The sequence below is a fragment of the Oncorhynchus gorbuscha genome, linkage group LG18 (assembly GCF_021184085.1).
Source record: "Oncorhynchus gorbuscha isolate QuinsamMale2020 ecotype Even-year linkage group LG18, OgorEven_v1.0, whole genome shotgun sequence".
In the NCBI taxonomy this organism is placed as follows: Eukaryota; Metazoa; Chordata; class Actinopteri; order Salmoniformes; family Salmonidae; genus Oncorhynchus; species Oncorhynchus gorbuscha.
Window position 1 is genome coordinate 7,132,905 of NC_060190.1, and position 22,185 is coordinate 7,155,089.

Below are 22,185 nucleotides of genomic sequence, written 5' to 3' on the forward strand. Positions count from 1 at the left end.
AGTTGGGGAGGAGTGAGGAATTTGGGCCGAGGTCAGGTCAGATGAAGTGAGAAAGAACATGCGTCACTAAAGTCCCGTCTAGCAACAGAGATGTATTGGCTGTCCAGATGTGTAAGGAGGGGACTCCGCATAGGAGGAAGGCTTAAATACCAGTGCTTGTGTAAATAAGTCTTTGTCCTTTCAGCTGTCTAACCAATTGGGTGAATAAACTTGGTCGGAGCGTTTCATAGTTTTCCATTAGTTTTACTCTGTTTATTTAGAACCTAACAGGTTTTATGTCAAAGCCATAGCCAACCCTCACTAGCTGGATTCATTTTACACCATGAATGTCAGTTACATAAGGCTACATAAGACATGCTACATATGACTAAATAAGGAATAGGCTGTCATACTGCTCCATAAACACAACAGTATCACTGTAAGGTAATGTGTTACAGTATCGTCGTTCGCTCCAACTCACCTGGATCTTGCGCAGCTGTTTGATGGCCTCATCGCGTCCCTTGTTGGACATCTCAATCTGTCCCTCCAGGTCCTTCATATCTCCCTCCAGCTTCTTCTTGGCTGCTGCCGCCGTGGCTCTCTGCTTCCTCTCGTCCTCTAGCTCCGTCTCCAACTCACGCACCTGGGGAGCACACATACAGAAAGCAATGGTTGAGCACAAGCTCAATTCAGCAACATGTGTTACTGTGAATGTGTGTCAGTATTGTGTAGCTCAAGGGTGGCTTGAACACCCTGGAGAGTTAATCCCATGAACCTACTACTCTACTATGTAACAAAATGGTGGCTTTTGCTCTTTACAGCTTTTCCTTCTTTCCCTACCTGCTTTATGAGCTGTCTCTTCTTCTCCTCTCCCATCTCATCACGTCCCACCAGGTCCCTGTCGAACTGGGCCTTCAGGGCCTGCATGTTGACCTCCAGACGCAGCTTGGCGTCCTCTGCAGCCTGCAGCTCGTCCTCCAGCTCCTCCAGCTGGGTCTTCATCTCCTCCACCTGGGCCTCCAGCCCACGCTTCCCCTTCTCCAACTCATGGACCTACGGATGGGATGGAGGGGTGGGTGGGTGAGAAAAGGTTGTGAACATGCCTGCCACCTATTGGTAGTTTAAGAATATTGCCATAAAAAAAGAAAAAAAGGTGATTAAACCTAGTCCTGGATTCAAAATCAGGCTCAATCTCCATGGAAAGAGGCTCCATTGAAAGATCCTTTTAGTCCAGGACTAGGCTTGATCGGTATCTGGGAAACTGGCCCATAGATTCCAGAGAAGTTTATTGTCCACACTCACACTCTTGCCCACGTCATCCTTAGAGCTGACCAGGTCTTCCATCTCAGTCCTCAGGGACTTGTTGGCTCTCTCCAGCTCCTCCCTGCTCTCCTGAGCCTCCTCCAGAGCACGGGCCAGAGACAGGGCCTTGGTCTCCTTCTCCCTGGCCTCTGCCTCAGCACGGTCCCTCTCATCAGCGTACTTACTGGAGATGGTCTTCTCCTCGGCCAACATCTGGAAGAAAGAGTGACGTGGAGAAGGTCAGTTCAGTTGACTTTCAAGTCCAAATAAATTTGATTTCACTTACACGGCAGAGAAAGTAGTTAAAGAGAAGTCTTTTGTTGTTGCATGATTTAAGTAACTATTTTATCCTTATTTACATTCTCCTACACCCTGTTTATCTTTAACAGAACATGCATCACAATTGCCCTTTGATTAGTGTCAGCGTTTTGATATGTCTGTTGTACCAGCAGGCAAAACTGGTTGGTATTGTGTCATTTCCATCCCTATAATGTAATGTCGACCAGTTTTGTAGTTGGTTGGTTGACTGACCTGGTCAAACTTCTTCTGCTTCTTCTCCAGGTTGGAGACGATGGTCCTCTGGTTGTCCAGGTCCATGAGGATGTCCTCTAGCTCCTGCTGCAGACGGTTCTTGGTCTTCTCCAGCTTGTCGTAGGCAGAGGCCTTCTCCTCGAACTGGGTGTTGGACGCTTCCAGGTCTCTCTGAAGACGCTTCTTGCTCTCCTCCAGGAGCTCATTGTTGCCGGCCATTTCTTCTAGCTTCTTCTTAGAGTCTGACAGCTGGTGATACAAGGAAAATAGTGTAAACAAGTGTATAAATTTACTTTCTTCATGTTTTCATTATTTGTTCATTTAACTGTTATTTTACCAGGTTAGTTGACTGAGAACACCTTCTCATTTCCAGCTAGTCTTCATTTTAAGTGGATGCTGTATTTGACTGTTCCAATACGCTAACTCAGAATTACCACTACAATCTCTTGTTTTGGGAACATAACGCACAGGAAATGTCCACTTGAAATGGTAACAAGATTAATCTCTTCACATGCAGCATCCATCTCAATGAGGTTTTACCATTTGACTCCGGTCTCTGACCCGGTGTGTGAACTCTGACCTGTATGTTGAGGGTGGACACATGTCTCTCCACGTTCCTCTTGGCCTCCACCTCCTCCTCCAGCTGTTCCTGCAGACTGTTGCGGTCGTCCTCCATCTGACGCAGCTTGGTGGAGAACTGCAGCTTCTGACGAGTCTCCTCAGCCAGCAGCTCCTGAGGAGGGCAGAGACAAGGTCAAAGTTCAGTATCAAACGCCAAACAATGAGCAATAAGTGCTACATACAGGATATCATAAACCAGTATTGAACCACACAGAGCAGTTACGGAGAGTCATTTTGGTAATTTCTCACTTAAAATATACTTACAATGAAATGTTAGCTTGCATGAATATGCAGTACAGAATAAACAGGATGTATTGTGTGTGTACTTGTGTGTCTTGGACTTGGGCACTGAGGGTGGAGACATCTTTGCTCAGCTTGATGTTCTTCCCCTCGGCTTCATTCAGGAGGTTGGTGACACTCTCTAGTTCAATCTGTGTAGGGAAAGAATGGGATATTAGTCAGTATCTCATCTAGCTAGTGAATCTTGTCTTCTATTTCTAATGGACTATTTAATCCAGTCATCTATTGCATTGTGTGTCATTCTACATAACAAATATCATTCTACAAAGAATAGGGTCCCTGTGTGGGTCTATGGGTGTTCCAGCAGGTCCACATTTTTATGAATTATGGCCATATGGGCTCTGTGTGGTGACGTCATCATTGTGCGACCCCTCATCGTCGTCACTCACAGTGATCTTGGAGCAGCGCTCTCCCAGCTCGCCCTTCTGCTTCTCGCTGTCGGTGAAGCGCGCCTGCAGCTCGTTCAGCTGACCTTCGACCTTCCTCTTCTTGTTCTCCACATCCTGTTTGGCCGTGGTCAGGGAGCGCACCTCCACCGTCAGCTCCGACGTCTCCTTCTCCAGGGCCTGCTTGGCCTTGTCCAGGTTCGACTTCACCTGGGGGACACAGAGAGGAAGGGGATTCAACCAGTCAATGGAAATACTGTATAATGTAGGTAGGCCCACACAGCATCTAATACATATGGATTTCTCTGTATCCTGAAACCCGAGTGCTTATACATAGAGCTTCCATAATAGAAACGTAAAATGTATCCTGTTCTGTGGAAGATGGATTCATGCACACATGAAGTTTTCATATGCTTCAGAATGTAGTCAGTCACGTCAAATCTGGCCAGTGAGATGATGCTATACAAGCAGATACAGAACTTTGGGCACTTGTAGTGTAGCTACATTTCCTTACCCGTTTGGACTGCTCCAGCTGCTCTGTGAGCTCCTCTACAGCCTGGGTGTGTTTCTGTCTCATCTCCTGCACCTGGGCCTCATGGGTCCGACCCTCGTCATCAATGGCCTTCTTCAACAGGTTCACCTCCTGTTCTCTCTTCGCCCTGCAGAGATGAGAGGATGGATGTTGGTGAAAGAATGTATGGATGGATAGATGATGAATTGCATGAGTGATTGAATAGACCAAGTATTACCCTAAACTGTATGAATATACAGACAAATTACCAAAATGGCTATTTTCCAATGTCCATACTAGCATTCAGTAAGAATATATTGCTTCATACGTGGTATGCCAGTGTGGATATTGGAACAGAGCCACTGCCTAGTATTTGTACTCACCGAAGCTCCTGCTGGGTAGCGGTGCTGTCAAGTGTATCCTCCAGCTCAGACTTGAGGGCCTCCAGCTCCTCTCCCAGGTCCCTCCGGGCCTTCTCAGTCTTGTTCCTGGCCTGGCGCTCTGAGTCCAGGTCCTCCTGAAGGTCTGAGATGTGGCCCTCCAGCTCCCGGATCTTCTTTAGGGCATTGTTCTTCTGGGCCATCTCATCCTCTAGCCTAGAGGAAAAAGGTGACCATTGTTTATACGTTGTTTGTGGATGATTAAGATGAAACATATCACTAATAAAAGGCATATTCTGAGCAGATGCTAATACCAATAGATGGCACTGTTACATTTGGTGCTGTATTTTAGAGGTCATATACAAGTGTAATGTGGACTTTATCATAGTATCATGTGAGGATCTATAAAACAACTGAAGGGGGCTCAAAAGGAAAGAATAATGAAGTGAAAAAATTACTAAAAATAAATATCAAAATCCAGTGTTGGTTGCCCACCTGGCCAGAGCAGCCTGTAGCTCCTCCTCCTTCTTAGCCAGCTGGGCTTTGAGCTCAGCGATCTGGGCCAGCAGGTCGGCTATCTGCTCCTGAAGGTCGTTAGACTCCGCCTCCAGCTTACGCTTTGCTTTGTCAAGCTCCTGCCGACCCTTCTCCTCCTTCTTCAGACGGACTAGAGGACAAAAGATAAATATATGGAAGGTTACTCTATGTAGTGGCAGAATAGCTTCAATATGTTCTTCAGACAAACTTAAGGCCAACACAGATTGGTTACGATATAGGATGCTACTGTATGGATATGGCTAGTTTTTCCTGGTCAGGTCACATGGTCAGGAAAACCCCCAAAGCCACTATTTGTAAGGACAAAGATGTGCATTGTTGTTTGATAACTGAATAGGTGTGGTATCCATTGAGTGGTTTATCTGATGTCTGGATGGGGTAAAAGATTGATACGAACCCTCAAGTTCAGAGATCATCGACTCGTGTTTGTTCTTGAGCTTGGTCAGGTTTTTGGACTTCTCTTCCTCCTCTGCCAGGTTGGAGCTGAAATCTGCTAGTCTCTCCTCCATTAGTTTCCTCTCCTAAAACAGGGTAAACATGGCAAACAGGTAAACACAGTAAATCCTAAACGTCATACCCCTGCTTTCATCAAATGTCGATTGAGTGGACAAATAAAAAACAGGATCAACTGTCATTATCAAATCTTCATTGGACTCATGGGCCTAGAGACTGCTTATTTTATGATGCTTGAGACATATGGTAATTGACACACTAGTCTCTCTTGATAGACAAACACTCAAATGTTCCTTTAATGGCCCATAGCCTTGACAATATGTCTCATATGACGCCTGAGACATGGTACTATAACTGACCTTTAACAGTTTGGTGTTGTGGTCCTCCATCACTAAGACATCGTCCTCTAACTTCTTGATCTTGCCTTCACATGCTACCTTCTCCAGCTGCAGCTTCTGACGGGCATCTTCCTCCTCCTCCAGATGCTCCTCCAGGTCCTAAACACAAACAAAGAAGAACTTTACTGCCAGACTTAGGATTCAAACCAGCAACCCTCTAACCTACCGCCATGACTTAACATGACTGGCACAAGCCTAAGCAACACACACCCGAACTCCAAAATACAAAGTCAAGTTGAAAGACAAGGAAAAAAAAGGTCAAACAAACCTGCATCTGTTGCTGCATCTTTTTCTTGTCCACCTGCAGGGCCTGAGCACGGTCTTCCTCCTCTTCCAACCTGGCCTCCATTTCATGGAGGATCTCCTCAAGCTCCTGCTTTTTAGCGGCCAGACGCACCCTCATCTCCTCCGCCTCTGCATACAGCTCGGTCTCAGCCTGCAGCTGCTCCTGCAGTGCATTCCTCTCCTCCATAATCTGGATAGAAGAGGAGCCAGAGAAAAAGCAAAGCGAGCTTAACCTCTTGAAGCAATGGGGGCGCTATTTCATTATTGGATAAAAACGTGCCCGTTTTAAGCGCAATATTTTGTCACAAAAAGATGCTCGACTATGCATATAATTGACAGCTTTGGAAAGAAAACACTGATGTTTCCAAAACTGCAAAGATATTATCTGTGAGTGCCACAGAACTGATGCTACAGGCGAAACCAAGATGAAACTTCAAACAGGAAATGAGCAGAATTTTTGAGGCTCTGTTTTCCATTGTCTCCTTATATTGCTGTGAATGTGCCCTGAACGAACCTACGCTTTCTGCAGTTTGCCCAAGGTGTCTGCAGCATTGTGACGTATTTGTAGGCATATCATTGGAAGATTGGCCATAAGAGACTACATTTACCAGGTGTCCGCTCGGTGTCGAAATTGCTGCGTAATCTCCAAGCAGCACGCATTCATCCATGTGATTCAGGGGAGAGAGGAGACTGCCACGAACGATATATCATCGAAGAGATGTGAAAAACACCCCGAGGATTGATTCTAAACAACATTTACCATGTTTCAGTCGATATTATGGAGTTAATTTGGAAAACAGTTCGGCGTTTTGATGACTGAATTTGTTTTTTTTGGTAGCCAAACGTGACGCACAAAGCGGAGCGATTTCTCCTAAACAAGTAATCCTTCAGGAAAAACTGAACATTTGCTATCTAACAGAGTCTCCTCATTGAAAACATCTGAAGTTCTTCAAAGGTAAATTATTTTATTTGAATGCTTCTTGTTTTTGTGAAAATGTTGCCTGCTGAATGCCAACGCTAAATGCCACGCTAGCTATCAATACTGTTACACAAATGCTTGTTTTGCTATGGTTGAGAAGCATATTTTGAAAATCTGAGATGACAGTGTTGTTAACAAAAGGCTAAGCTTGAGAGCTAGCACATTTATTTAATTTCATTTGCGATTTTCATGAATAGTTAACGTTGTGTTTTTCATAACAAATAAATGCCAATAGTTTTTTTTTTAGGCAATGAAAGTAGTGAAAAGGGTTACAATAATAATTTTAATTCAAACGAATATCTGAAAGGCTACATAATCCCTACAAAGATTGTGGAAAGCACATAGTGTGTTCCTGGTGAATGAACCCTATACATACTGTTGTGTGTTTCAGGGTGATCTCCTTCAGCTCTGATTCGTACTTCACTGCAGACTCCTTGGCCTTCTGCAGCTCATCGTCCTTCAGGCCCATCTCCTCCTCCTGGCGGGTCACTTGCAACAGAGGCTTGACCTGCAGGTCAGAACAACGTGACTTGGTCAACACTGCATCCGCCACCAAAGTCTAAATCTGATGTCCTTGGTAAATAGGACGGACATCAAATGAATGGAGTGAGTTGAGTAGTTCATGTTGTTGAAACTCTACCTTGGTGAAGAGTCTCCACCACTGCCAGTTCCTGAGTTTGAGGTAGGCAGCACAGTTCCTTTGAATCACCTTCATGGCCATCAGTTGCTGCTGTCTCTTAGCAAAGGCCCTGTTAGAACACAGGAGCGGAACCAACATTTACCACTGTAATGTAGCATTTATTGGCTCATAAAAGCCGTTTTCATGGGTTCAGTTTCAATTGTGGACTTTGTTAATAACAGCCTACATAGTGGCACTTTCGGAACCAGAAAAAGTCTGTCCTGGAAACGTTACATTGAGACATCCCCTGAACTTTCTCTAACATTTAGGGGACGTTCCCAGGACAAAATGTTAGCTGGGTAGAATTGATATATAGATGGAGGGCTTCATTGTATTAAAGCAGTGTCAACACTGAGGCCATTGCTCACTTTCTGGCCAGGAAACCTCTAGCCTGGGACTGGAAGGCGATAATGACCACCGTAATCTTCAGATCCCTCTCCTCCTCGAGTTGAGCCAACACGCCGGTACGGAAGAAGATCTTACTCTGACCAATCCGGTACAAGTTGGGGTCCAGATCCAGGTGCTTAATCTACAGAACCAGGAAATGGGACAGAAAAGGAATGTGAGAAAAGGGGAATTAAGCTTGGCATGTGGCAGAGTTGGTACCAGTTGGTTTCTATCTTGGTACTTGGTGTCTTGGTAGAATATGTCCGGCTATTTTTGTAGACTTGATATGATACATTTCCTGATGCTAGGGTTTGGAAATGGCTCCACTTTCTTACCATGAGACCACACGCCTGTTTGCCATCCATGAATCCCTTGGGGATAGCACTAGCCGCCAGGATCTCGTAACTGTAGAGTGAAAATATTGAGACAGAGAAAGTCTGATTGAAGAGAAATGTTTACCACAGGCTGTGTTTGATACATGCCAATGTTGAATGAACTGGATAGTAGGCATTAGTATAGCCTGGTTAAACCAGACTGAACGGTGAAACCATGGTGAGCAACAGTGTCCAGGCTGGTTTAACCAGGCTAAGGCAACAGATTCTTCCGTTCAAGTCTACTCACCGCTGACGGAACTCCTGGAAGAGGATTCGGTTGGGGAACCCTTGCCGGCAGATACGGATGCCCTCCAACACACCGTTGCACTTCAGCTGATCCAAGACCAGATGGGCGTCCAGTTTCCCCGCCTGAGGACAATGGGTCAGGATATAGGATCAATGAATATGATTACATTTGCTTTACATATTGTATACAAAACATCAATGTTACAAATACCCAAGCATAGCAAACACTAAAGGGCGAGATTATTTACAGCTCCTTAGGAATAGAAATAAGCACATAATTATTCTTTAGAGTTCTAAAAAGTTTAAAGGTTGAAAATGGAAAAAGTAGAAAAAGCAGTTGGAGAGGAAAATACTTAACACTCCTTCGTAACTGGGGGGGAAACACTTAATTCTATTCAAATGTCCTAAATTTCCTTTACCAGACAAAAAGGGCATCTTGCAGCTAATCTAATATGGTATTTTTTCATTTTATAGAGGGAGTTGCTTGCACCTCTCCTCTGCATCAACAACAACTACAGTTCAAAAGGAATGGCCCTACAAGGGGAACAATAGTGGTCAACTGAGGTAGGCTTGAATTGAATCAAATAGAATTCAAATTGAATCAAATGGATTCACTCCACTTAGACACTGGCAACAGGGTGAAGGGAACCACACTCTAATTGCAGCCTAATAGACCTTTGTTCACAGCTGAACGTTCTATTGAATGGCCACATTGTGAGTGATGTCTATGCCTAGTGCCTACCCTCTTCTCGTGGTTAGGGATGATACATCTGACGAAGTTGGGCTGGGTGTTGTGCAGAGTGGTCATGAGCTTGGCCAGGGACTCCTTGTAGAGCTGACCCACGGTCCGGAACATGCCCTTCTTGGTCTTTGAGCCGCTGGGCATGGAGCTGTCGGACATCTTGGCCATGGTCTCCAGGCCCACCACGCGGTCCGCTGAGTCACATTCATGACAGAGAGGGGGTTTGTTTTAGGATTTGGGTTAGGTTAGGACACTGGCAGCCTGTATGCCAAACATGACACCAGTTGGCTAATAGTTCTGGTTACCACGCTTAGGAGGCAATATTTTCAATCAGAGCTATTCACACAAAATGAAAGGGTATATGTATCCGTCTTGAGACTCCATCTTGATGCTAAAAAGGCAACTGGTAACTGGAGTCCAGGGGAACTTACCATCTTTCCAGAGCTCCTGGATAAACGTGTTGGACGAGCCGTTAAGCAGTGCTATGACGTTGTCGTTGAGCGGGTCCATGTTCTTTGTCAACCAATTATCAGCATTGTAGTCCACCTACAGGAAAAGCACCACACATTTCTTGTATTTGTATGTGATCCCTGTGAGGATTGAACCCACAACCTTGTCCCTCTTACCCGCTTACTGAGCTGCACAGCACCACAAAGATGATAGATACCTTTCCAGCGTAGTGATGCACAGAGAACACTGTCTTGCTCTTCAGCTGTTTGGGTTTGCTGAACTTGATGTGGCTGGCCTGGGTGTTCATGAGTTTCTCCACGAAGGAGACATCTGTGGCTTTGGGGAACCAGCACTCCTCATCCAGCAGTGCCAGAATACCAGGAGGATTGTTCTGTGGAGAAACATAATTCAAATAAATATTTTCCTGGTTTCTTAATATATCTAGGTAAGGTTTTCAGGACATATATTAAGCCTAGCACTGAACTAAAAAGCTCTTTCAATGTAGAATCTACCCCGAGAATGATATTTAGTCTTGGACTAGGCTTAATCTGTATCTATTTAATGTCTTGAATGCATACATTTTACACCTAAAGAGTGTTTTTCACAGTCTTCCCACTCACCGGCCTCTCAATGAGCTCAATGCAGGGCTGCAGGTCCAGGCCGAAGTCGATGAAGCTCCACTCGATGCCCTCCCTCTGGTACTCCTCCTGCTCCAGGACGAACATGGTGTGGTTGAACAGCTGCTGCAGCTTCTCGTTTGTGTAGTTGATGCACAGCTGCTCAAAGGAGTTATCCTGCAAGAGAAGGGAGAGAAGAATTGGAGTTTTCACCAAAGACAGTTTGGTGTGCCGCAGGGTTGTGTGCTAGGCCCCCCAAGTCTTTTCCTTCATATTAATAGCTCAACTTTGACGTATAGCGTCAAGTCTTATCCAAGATATCGTACATACAACCCTATGAATCCTTCCATGCAATCATATGAATCCCCTCACTCACCTCAAAGATCTCAAAGCCAGCGATGTCGAGGATTCCCAAGAAGGATGCTCCCTGGCGTTTGGTCTTGTCCAGAGCCTTGTTGACCCTAGCTAGCAGCCAGCGGAACAGACGCTCGTACATAGCCTTGGCCAAGGCCTCGATGGCAAAGTCAGCCTGGAGGAAACCGGATAAAATATAGATAGTTTAAAACAGTCTCAAATACAGCAAAGCGGTATGGCCTATTCCTGGACCAAAAAGCACTTTTATCGGAGATTCTCATTTGAATATGTTTTTTAGTCCAGGAGATAAAATCTGAGTCTGGGAAACAGTCGAGCAGGACTGTCTGAATTTCAGCCTGCCAAAGCAACATGTACCTGCTCTTTGGTCTGTGCTTTCTGTACCACCTCTCTGCCCACTTTGATGCGAGGTGTGAGGATGGCTCTGGTGAAGTCTACCACGTTGATGCCCTGGAGATGGCACACCTTCTGAGCCGCTGGAGAGGTATGAAACAAAGACCCAGAAAGAAAGTAGATGCGATATTGTCCTACACATTAATAACATAAGGCATGTACTACATTTAATATAAGTGGCATAATTACATACCATATTCATAGCACAACATAACATGTACTATAACATACAATGTCAAATAACATATACACATAACTTGTGCACTATCTGCTAGCTCATGTCCTCATCTAACCTGTGTTGTCAGGCATGGTGGCCTGCTCCTGGTTCCTCTCCTTCTTGAACTCTATGTTTCCCAACTGCAGCACCGTGGAGCACACCTTCAGGATACCTAGAGGACACAGACAGCAGAGAGTACAGGTCAATTACAGGTCAGCCTAGCTAGTCAGTCACCATTAGCCATCTAAGATCTGTACACCTAGTTTACTTTATCTAATGCATTTGACATGCTGATGTAGGGCCACCGGGTTATCCTGACCATGTGATCTTGAAGAAAACACCCTAAACCCAAGTAATAGCCTGGTTATTCCTGAAAGTTATATCATATAACATTATAGTGGAATTGCCCTAGTAATAGAGTTTGTTGTGTTTGAATAGAATGGCCCTGTGCTGTAGCCTACCTATCCCCTCATCCTCAGTGAGGCCCATGCTATGCATGGTCTCGTGCAGGACTTGTTAAGGTGATTGAATAATTGATTTATGTACCAATTAATTTTTTTGTTGATTCAATTAATTAACTACTTATCCTCTTGTTCTCTGTGAGGCCCATGATATTCATGAACATACGCAGGACTTTGTGGTGATTTGTTGGTTTGATAAATGGTAATAATTTATCAAACCAACAAACCGATAATTGATAATTTATTGATTGATACAGTACCTGTCCTCTCTTCCTCAGTGATGCCCATGATGTTCATGGCCTCCATGGTCTCCTCGTACATCTCGTCGTCCTGCTGCCCCGAGATTGAGACATGGCCCGCAATCAGGAAACGGTAGGCGCTGAAGTTCTCCAGCAGAAGCTCCTCTGGAATGACAATGATTCAGTGTGTTCAATTTTGACAGTTCTAGAAATTCTAGCTCTAAGTTCAATCATGTACAGGAGCACATCTGGAAGAACGGTTGAGGGTTTTCATTGATGAAGTGGAGAGTTCTAGAAATTCGAGCTCTGTAGTATCAAGAAATAATCATATTTGATTGTGTACAGAATGATTCTGCTACTGGTTGTCTGGGGTCAATGGGATGAAAAGTAGGACTTCCACAACTGCCCGTCCTGCACTACAAATTAAATCTCCTACTCTCCTCCACCATGACAATCAGGTTGATCAGGAACCCTGATCTAAATCCAAAATGGCACCCTATTCCCTACAGAGTGAACTACTTTTGACCAGAGCCCTATGGACCCTGGCCAAATGTAATGCACTACCTAGGGAATAGGGAACACCACCCAGATCTTACCGCGTAGCTTGTCCTTGACCCCAGCCACCATGTAGTAGAAGATGTGGAAGGCTCTCTCAGTCTTGGCCTGTCTGATACAACGAGACTTCTCCAGCAGGTCTGAGAACAGCCGTTAAGGATATACATTCTAATGCTCTGGATGGAGTTTCAAGTTTATGCTTGAGAGGAAAACAGTCCAAAGAAACGTATTTACAAACAAGCTTGTCTACTTTGTCATCTTACAGTGAACATACACGGTGAACGATACACAGAATACACATTATATGACACTGGAGCTTCATTATCTCAATTTCTGACACGTTCTTGGCAACCTGTATGTGATAACATGGACGGTTTAGCAACCTGTACCTACAGTATGTATGAACCTTTACAAACAGGGCTCTGCGCCAAAACATCTTTAAACAACATGACCCAAATACATCATTCCAACCTAAACATTTCTCATTCCATGGAAACTTAAGTTATTGGAGTGACAGCACTTTTTAGACTGTCAGTGTGCAGATGCCAACGACCTCCCCCAGTGTTTACCGTCGGTCACAGGAGAACCCATGACACTTCTAACAGGAATGTGTCAACAGTCCAATACCGCAGGTTTGGGTCTGGGTTCATGTTTACTGTTCAAACACAGGAGTCCCAGGAGCTTTTGTAGCCGTTTTCCCAGGGTAGTGAACACAAAGAACAGCTTTTCTGAACCTGGATCCCCCCCCCGTTTAGAGTTAGTGTGTAACAGCGTGTCAGGATACAGGTTTCAATGTTGGCTCCGACGATGTAGCCAGTCACATCAAAGTTGATGCGGATGAATTTACCCTAAAGGGAACAGGCACACCAGGATTACAGTAGGTTATATGCTACACAATGAGGTACCGTATACATCTGATGACTGTTAAATAAAACAAAAAGATATGGGTCATTATGCAAATCAAGAGCTTGAATTAATGAATTGATGAATGTAAAAGTGGACACTACTCGGTGACCCGCCTCAAACTCCAGGCCTACGCGTCTGCGAAAGGTGAACTCACAAATCGTGAAGAGTTGTCATTTTTGATGGTCTTGGCGTTCCCGAAGGCCTCCAGGATGGGGTTAGCCTGCAGAAGCTGCTTTTCCAGCTCCCCCTGGACAAAACAACATAACGACAAACATTAAACTAAATCTGTGACATTCATTTGTAAATAGAATAGTCAAATAAAAGGCTGGGACAGCGCAGCACAAGCCCTATGAAAGTCAATTGAAAAAATAACATTTTCTAAAGATATATATTTCTTTGTTCTTTCTAAAACAACAAACCCAGTTGTTTTCAACAGTTTGGACTCCTATATCATCATCTCTACACTGTGTATATCTACACCGTGACTGGGCCTAATAGCATTATAACTGAGCGGACATCACCTACAACTCCAGAACATCTAATCCCCTATTAGTCTATGCACTGAGGACACGTGTCCCACCAACATGACTTATTTCACTACCAATCTGCCTCAAACTGAGACAACCAGGGCCAGATAGTTCAAATGAGGCCCAGTTCAAATGAGGCCCAGTAGAGTGTTTGCTGGCTGGGCCAGGGGAAGGATGTGAAGAGGGAGTGGCTGGAGGTGATAGATTCAGAGTGTTGCCGGTTTGGAGAAGGGCCAGAGCAGAGGGTGGCGATGGGAGTGTGTGCTAGTAGGTAGGCAATGGGTCTGTTCCAGGTCCGCAGAGATTACAGGTTTGTTATTTCTATAGAAAATGTGCTTCCTAGAAATCAAATATTTTGCATTTCTCTAGGCTTTGTACAGATCTGATAATATGCAGTTTAATCAAAGGGCCTGCGTTAGCTTACTGGCTGGGTCAGAGGCAGGCATACCTCTGTCAAACACACAGAAATGTGCACAAACACACACATACTTAACAATGCTCCTCTGGCTTAGGTGGGAGCAGTGGATGGTTTAACCTCTCCAGTCTTGACTAGCCGAGAATGATAGCTTGTGGTCCTTACACCTGTTTTTTTAATGGGTGTTTTTAGACTGGAGAGTTGAAACCAGGACACTGTTGTGCAAAACCACAGGGCAAATGAATGTAAATTAGGTAAATTATTTAACTGGAGTTCAGAGGTGTCTGTCACATGCCTTTCAGATCTAGGAGAAAACTATTTGATGATAACACAGCCAAATTTCTTATTGACAAATTCCTAGTAAGATAAAATCTCACCCAAGTTAATAGATTAAAACAGAACGAGTTACTGCTACTGGAGTGAAATACTTATTTTCCACCATAATTTGCAAATAAATTCATAAAAAAATCCTACAATGTGATTTTCTGGAGAAAAAAAAATCTCATTTTGTCTGTCATAGTTGAAGTGTACATATGATGAAAATGACAGGCCTCTATCTTTTTAAGTGGGAGAACTTGCACAATTGGTGGCTGACTAAATACTTTTTTGCCCCACTGTACTTTACATTCCAGCAGGGAAAAGGCAGTGCTCGCTTCAGACAGCCACAGAGAAAGAGAAAAACAAAGAGAAAGAAACAGCGAGGGGGAAATGACAGGAAGGATCAGTCATTAATAGGCTGTTGAAATGGAGAGATGGCGAGGAGGAAGAAGAGAGCGACACATCCTAGTTCTAAAGCAGACATATTAAGTCCACTGCTGGTGATAGGCTTCTAAAAAAATGAATTACATTCTAATCTCCACACCAGCATACTACTTAGAATGCATGGCCAATACATTGCTTCATACTAAGTACCCACTGGGCACAGACGTCAATTCAATGTCTATTCCACATTGGTTCAATGTAATTTCATTGAAATGACGTTGATTCAACCAGTGTGTGCCCAGTAGGTAGTAGAGAAGGCTGGACAATGAAATTATGATTGGGCTTCACTGCATCTCCTGAAGGTCTTGAGGGGTAATGGCAAAGAAAAACACATCTTTTGACCCTTGACCTGGAAGTTAATCCCTTCATTGCTATACAATGATGACTATTACACACCCCCCAACTATTTGAATCTCACTCAGGCATGATTCTGACAGGAGAGAGCTGCCCGAAAATGCACGTTTAAAAAAAAAAAAAAAAAGGGGCAAAGAGAGAGACTGGCTGTTGTGATGAAAAGGTCAAAGGTCAGAAATCACAAGGTCACGTGTAGGTCACATGGTGTCTGAAACTCCACACTGGTGCAAATCATCAAAAGTGGTAGAACAACTACTGTGTAACGCTACGGAGGAGCAAGACGCCGCCACAACGCCCACAGGACAAAATGGCGGGTGGTGTATGTTAGCATTAGGGAATGAGGTAGGGGGGTTCGGTGACAGGATATGTCATTTGATAGACAGGAAAAGGTAGATGGACATGCTCACACTGTGCTCTGTTGATCTGTGGTGGTGGTTAACCGTTTCAATGCCGGGCTTCAACTCCAGGCAGTGAAAGTGTTTTTGGAAAACCATGGATGACAATAACAATAACAACCAATCTCAGGGGGAATATAAAGTAAATCTGACATATTATCTACCATTTTGTATTTGGATGAGAGGGCTGCATGTTAATAAATAAATAAATCACTATCATGCAGTTTTTAGTTGTGAGGTCCATAACTGGTAATATCAGGAAGTTATGAGCACACTGTTCTACAATGGGGATATGGGATGATATTGCTCATGCTATAGTACATTTTAAATGTATTATTTTGAGCTCAACAAAAAGAGTTGGGGAACTTGATAGGAGGGGGAACTTGTCAGAAATATATTTTGTTACTACAAAAAAAAAAACTGTCAGTGAGCCACTCTCGCATGCAATCCACCACACAAAACACACTTGGGTCATTCCCTTTTTTACTCACGTGGACAAATGCTCCTGGCTGTGTCTATTTGGAGGAAATTGCAGTACAGAATTATCATTCAACGGGGCAGTTTCCTCACACATTGGCCAAGTCTCCCTTAGAGCATGGAAACCGGCTTGGGGAGGTCCCCACTTTTGATTCACAATAGCCACTTGTCATAGACGGCACAAATGGCAAAAACGATACAAAAAAACATTGTTTGCAGTATACTTACAGCACTGGTGTCCTTCTTGCCTTTGTGAGAAGAGGCCACTAGAGCCAGATACTGAATGACCTTCTTGGTGTTCTCAGTCTTACCTGCACCAGACTCCCCACTGGAGAGCAGGAGAGATGGGTTAGAGAGAAAGAGAGAAACAGAGAGAGGGTGGGGGGGAAGGGGGCAGAGGGAGAGAGTGAAAGAAAGAGTTTGAGATAGAAAAACAGAGGGTGAGCGAGAGAGAGGGAAAACAGAACTAACAGGTTGTTCACAGTTGAAGAACTCACTTTAATTAAACCGTGAACCACGTGAGTGACTGAGTGAAATAACATCAACTCCCCAAGCACAATGTTATTGCCATTGTCCAGAGTAACGCAATGCCATCCAACCTCTTCCTGTGTGCCTCTAACAAACAATTAGCCATACCCTACTGCTTTATACCATGATGAAAGGAAACTAAAGGGTCAGACTGACCCACTACCAGACTATCCCTAATCCAGTGTATTTGAGGCTTAAGGAAGACAAAGGCAGGGTACAAATGTATGACATATCCTACAGCTCTAAACCAGAAGGCCAAGGGTGGGTATCGGACATATTTTAACAGAGGTCGGAAACTACAGAAGGACGAGGGAGAGTAGTTTATTGGCCTTTGATCTCTAGATGCTGGAAATGCCAACCACAATGCTGCTGTCTGAATGATCCCAGCCTAGCGTCCAGCTGGCTCCAACAACTCCATAAAAGGAGAGATGTTTGTAAGACCCACCAGAGGCTGTCTGTCATGGGTCCGACTGGGCCGACAGGAATCTATCCAGTATCCACCATAAAGATGTAAGCTCTTAATTTGACTATTTTGCTATGACAATATACGTCATTTTAACATTTAGTCCATAATGTTGCTTGATCAGTGGTTAGGCTATTAGCTGACCAAAAGTAGACTACATGAAGTGCAATACTGTTAATATAACCGTGTGTAAGTGCAGGTTTTCAGTGAATTTATGTAATTCACAAAGCTCATCTGCCTTTCCTAAGGTGCAGGAAAATACTAAACAATAAAAGTGTGATCAAATTAAAATCCTACATCTGTACCTCATCCACAGGACCTCATCTCAACCTATACAAGGTCGTAACCTCATACTACAGCATATACTGTACATCAGGTCTGATTTACACTACACTCCTACAACAGACCTACATTCGTGATGAATGTTATCATAAATTTCCATCATAACATTCATACCTCACCGAAATACAACAGACCAAAACTCACATCAGGCCCAACATTAACTGTCATACAAAAACCTAAAATCACACTACACTAACTCGACACTGCATCAATACACAGACCTCAACTCACACACACGACAGAGTCACTCCTTACACCAGGTCTAGAACACTACCCAGGCCTCAACACATTGTAAAAACACAGAACTCCATAATCCTTGAAAATATCCTCCGAGACCTATAAGCCCTGAGACAGAGACCTCACATTCTGTATATTGAAGTGAGGGGATTCCTCTTCTAACAGTTTACGGCTTAAACCATCCCAGGGTGAGGGTGGCCACCGTGGATCACTGGTCTGGATGGCTGGTCAGCATCCTGGGCTTTAGCCCTTTTCATTCCAGACCTGGGTTCAAATGCTATTCAAAATCATTTAAAAAGACTTTTTCTGTGCTTGATTGAGCTTGCCTGGCTTATTGGACATAATCGAATAATTCCAAAACAGTAAACCCCCACCCATCTGGCACTCCAGGCAGGCTAGAGCAACCGCTCAAAGTATTTGAATAGCATTTGAACCCAGGTCTGGTTCACTTTTGGAAATGATGCTAGGTCTCTTACCACACTAAGTCTTGTAAAGAGAAAGAGATGACCCCAAATAAATGAGATGTCAAGACCCCAGCAAGGATTTGGTGAGCTATATGGCTACTTCATATGCATTATTATTTTGGTTGTAACTAAGGATTGTGAGGAGAAATTCAGCAATGGAATGGGAAACTGCAGCGTGTGTCTGTGTATAACATGTTATTGTCAACATACCACACCCTGACAGCAGTCCATTAGCTCATGTTTTGTCTATGTTCACTTATGTGAAATACATCTTACAAAACTAACCATTTATAAGAGGAGTCTGTCACAAAGCCTACACAATACTGTTATAAACAGCGCCCTCAAATGCCATTACATTGTCATAGCAAATGCAATTAAAATCTCTAGACTTCAAAAGATGATGGTACATTACATTGTTTGCGGCCATACAGATGTAGGATCTTAATTTGAGCCAGTTTGCTACAGCAGGAAAACATTTTTTTTTTAAATACTCCAGCAGCAACAGGAAATGTGAATTATGTAGAATATAATTCATGGACATTTTTGTAGACGTTGATACAATTTCGTATGGGGAAAATCAAGTTTGAAATGTCAAAGTGTAAATTACAAACTTGAGAACTCTTTTTTAAACCTGAAACACACTACAACCTTTACATTTCCTGCATTGTGATCCTGCACCAGGGTGATCAAATTAAGATCCAACAGCTGTATGTTGACTATGTATGCCATGACGTGCGCCATGTCATGTTTATCAATATACAAAGTAATGCCATCGTCACCAGGTCAAACCCCTGTTTGCTATGGCGACAACAGTCGGTCCCTGGTTCATATGTTTTTACAATACATCAGTGTCATTTCATACACACTCAGGGAGCATGTCATACATGGCATTCCCCGTAGCGTATGTTTCGCCTTTATATGGATAGAGAGCATGCTTATACCTAGCTGACCCAACTAGAAGTGATTTTTTTCCCCCCCAAAAGCTCCCGGGTTTTTCTGAAATCCCTGTTGGAGGATGTCCGCTCTGATTTTTCCCTACTGATTCCAGGAATCTTTCAACAGGGATTTTGAAAAAACATGGGGGAAACATTAGGAACACTTCTGGAATTTTGAAACCCTATAGCTCCAAACCTCCCTGCTTCCATCCACAACCCTACTGCATACCGACCTCCCATTCCCCGACTACAACAAACAAACAGGAAAATTAAACCCCAGTTCTCCAAATAAGCCTCCTCTGGTAAATTGTTCAGGCAAAACCTCAGGAAGTGAGTTGATTTGATCAGAGAATGCTGCATCCTGGCATCAATCGGTTTAGAATAGAAGGAGCCCGGAGCTCCAGGGCAGTCTACTTTAGACAGGGACCCTCCCATTTCCTCTACTGGGCACACTGGAGGCTTGACAGGAAAGGTGCTCTGACTTACTGTAGAGTAGGGCTTACTGTAACTAGGCACGAGGTCAAACATGCCAAGAGGTGCTGAAGTGTATTGGGTTTCGTTTTGTGTAGTAGACACGACTAGCTAAAACCCCTAGAACAAGGGCCCAAAAATGTTCCTGAATGTGTGGCCTGACAACTCCGAGCCTATATAGTAACTAGAATGAGACAAGCAATTCCATTTCTCTCCCAGAGTCCCAGAGATATTCTCAATAATTGCTCTACAATGAGTAAACAAACAAAATGGAGCCCAAACAAAAACTAAATCTGTCTTTATAATCAGGACAGGGCACACTTCCTGTCTCTGAGAGGACAGAGGGGAGGAGAGGATAGTAGAAAGGAGAGAAGAAAAGAGAAGTGTTCTAACCCCACAACTCCCTGGATAATGGTTCCCACAACATACAGATGTAGGATCTTAATTTGATCACCATTTTGTTGCTTAGCATTGTCGTGCACAGCAGGAAATTCTAACTTGTAGTGAATTTGAGTTTTCAAACAGCTTCTAAAGTTTGTAATTTACACTTAGAAATGTCAGACTTTATTTGCCAAAACAAAAAAAATGTATCAATCCCTACAAAAATGTTTATTATAAGCCACAATTCTTGATGCTGCAGGATTATTCTCCAGCTGTAGAAAACTGTCTCAAATTAAAATCCTACATATGACATGAGCATTTCAGCTAAGATTCACCAAAATACCCACAGAACTTCCTGTCATCCTTATTGTCAAACCAATCAGACATGTCACCATAGTTGTCCCCCAAAGTGTTCATTCCCACCAGACAGACCACAGTGTGTTAGGGTAGTGTAGTAGCAGGCTGGAAAAAGGTAATATTGATGTTAGAGGTATCTCATTTGTTTAACTGTGGCTGAAATGGCTCCCTATTCCCTTATGTAGTGCACTACTTTTGACCAGGGCACATAGGGCCCATAGGGAATAGGATGCCATTTCCGACACAGTGTGTGTTTATGTAACCCATGGGTTACATAACTGTTACTGTTCCATCTTCAACATCCCCCCCTTCCCCCATCCAACCATGTGACGTCTAGGAAAAATGTGGGGAGAAAAAAACAACAAGGTGTATTTTAGGATCAAACCTACTGTATAGTGTGAAGTGTAGTGGATAGTGTAAAGTGTCAAATGTTTATTTTTTTACTCACGTGCAAAGAATGGACTGGTCCTCACGATCTGCAGAAAAAAGAAAAATCCTGATGTCAGGATAGAGTTGCTCATACATGCACTTATGCAGTATGAAGACCGGCATCTGACATCAGTACACCATATAGTAAGACAATTGGATTGGTTAATCAAGACAACGTGTTTTTCTGGTCCTGGTAAGAGCATGGCACGGGCAACGCCAAGGTTGTGGGTTCAAATTCCCACTAGAGCCACAAATTCAAAAACACTCACTGTACTTTAAGTTGCTTTAGCATGATATCTATTAATCATTTCTAAACGTGCATAAATCATATACAGTATGGGTATGTTTATCTGCTACCTGTTCATTTGGACAGTATTTCATTTTTATAACGCTTCCTGTATTTCGTTAGTGGTGCTCCTGAGTAATAACTGAGCGATGATGACGTTCTGTTTGTCTCGATGTACAGTGCAGATCCTCAGATCACACACAGCCGGTCGTATGAAACATACACTTTATGACTCCAGAGAAATCAACCAAGCATTCACATCTTTGTATAGCCATATGCATTGAACCTTTGCACAAACAGGGCTCAAGTGAGAAATTGGTCGGGCTTTCCAAAGCCTAAAACATGAAAAGACAACAAATTTTAAAAAATGCTTTGATTTTGAAAAATAAATATGTCCACCTGATGTGTTAAGCAATACGATGACTATCAATTCCTGATATGTGATCCCCCCCAAAAAATTGACTACGTCACAAATCCTAGGAAAATACTAAAGGTCCATGTAGGGATATAACGAAACAGTATCCCCCTTTAAAACGCTAGACAGGGTGTGTATGTGCTTGTGTGTGTCTGGAGTCTGGGGAATGCTGTTAAGGAGAGAGACCATTTGGATATTATTAGTTCAATTATCAAGTTAAAGTATTTGGAGCCCAGTGCAATCTAAACATGACCTATGTGAAACAGCTGGAGGGGGGGCTGGAGAGAGAGAAAGCAGAAGGAGAGCGAAAGAAAGAAAGAGCAGCAGAGAGGGTTAGTTAATCCCCCTGTGCATTATCCTTATCTGCTAATAGAAAGCCCATGGATCGTATGTTGTGTCATTTAGCGTAACTCCTCAAAGATTGAAATCTCTCCGTACTGGCCATCATTCCCATCCCTGGTCCTACCTTGCATGTGCTACGCTAGGCTACACTAGCCTGTGTGGCTTTGCTCAGGTTGGAAGAACTGAGCGCTAGGATGCTGTTCCTCATTTTGGACGTGACTTGGCAGTGGGTTAGGTTCCATTCCACACACAGCAAAATGTTGTCTGTTCCCCTTTCTTCCTAATTA

General features: G+C 43.6%; 1 protein-coding gene across 3 annotated transcripts in view; it reads right to left on the reverse strand.

Moving 5' to 3' along the window:
* Window positions 1-22,185, reverse strand: part of LOC124002572 (myosin-11-like) — a 40,054-nt gene that overhangs the window by 5,445 nt on the left and 12,424 nt on the right. For 2 of the 3 annotated variants that reach the window (XM_046310064.1, XM_046310066.1), the window contains exons 4-35: window positions 20,875-20,902; window positions 16,477-16,576; window positions 16,263-16,286; window positions 13,473-13,565; window positions 13,197-13,260; window positions 12,454-12,552; window positions 11,879-12,022; window positions 11,234-11,329; window positions 10,905-11,023; window positions 10,552-10,704; window positions 10,179-10,352; window positions 9,776-9,949; window positions 9,540-9,654; window positions 9,109-9,302; window positions 8,368-8,489; window positions 8,082-8,151; window positions 7,728-7,888; window positions 7,321-7,429; window positions 7,057-7,188; window positions 5,685-5,891; window positions 5,378-5,515; window positions 4,963-5,086; window positions 4,506-4,677; window positions 4,014-4,226; window positions 3,634-3,778; window positions 3,123-3,329; window positions 2,760-2,864; window positions 2,393-2,545; window positions 1,813-2,061; window positions 1,282-1,494; window positions 820-1,032; window positions 461-622 (exon numbers count right to left, since the gene is read on the reverse strand). In XM_046310064.1, the coding sequence (XP_046166020.1) occupies window positions 461-622; window positions 820-1,032; window positions 1,282-1,494; window positions 1,813-2,061; window positions 2,393-2,545; window positions 2,760-2,864; window positions 3,123-3,329; window positions 3,634-3,778; window positions 4,014-4,226; window positions 4,506-4,677; window positions 4,963-5,086; window positions 5,378-5,515; window positions 5,685-5,891; window positions 7,057-7,188; window positions 7,321-7,429; window positions 7,728-7,888; window positions 8,082-8,151; window positions 8,368-8,489; window positions 9,109-9,302; window positions 9,540-9,654; window positions 9,776-9,949; window positions 10,179-10,352; window positions 10,552-10,704; window positions 10,905-11,023; window positions 11,234-11,329; window positions 11,879-12,022; window positions 12,454-12,552; window positions 13,197-13,260; window positions 13,473-13,565; window positions 16,263-16,286; window positions 16,477-16,576; window positions 20,875-20,902 (4,472 nt within the window). The remainder of the gene's footprint in view (window positions 1-460; window positions 623-819; window positions 1,033-1,281; window positions 1,495-1,812; window positions 2,062-2,392; window positions 2,546-2,759; window positions 2,865-3,122; window positions 3,330-3,633; window positions 3,779-4,013; window positions 4,227-4,505; window positions 4,678-4,962; window positions 5,087-5,377; window positions 5,516-5,684; window positions 5,892-7,056; window positions 7,189-7,320; window positions 7,430-7,727; window positions 7,889-8,081; window positions 8,152-8,367; window positions 8,490-9,108; window positions 9,303-9,539; window positions 9,655-9,775; window positions 9,950-10,178; window positions 10,353-10,551; window positions 10,705-10,904; window positions 11,024-11,233; window positions 11,330-11,878; window positions 12,023-12,453; window positions 12,553-13,196; window positions 13,261-13,472; window positions 13,566-16,262; window positions 16,287-16,476; window positions 16,577-20,874; window positions 20,903-22,185) is intronic. The other variant, XM_046310065.1, reaches the window with a different exon arrangement.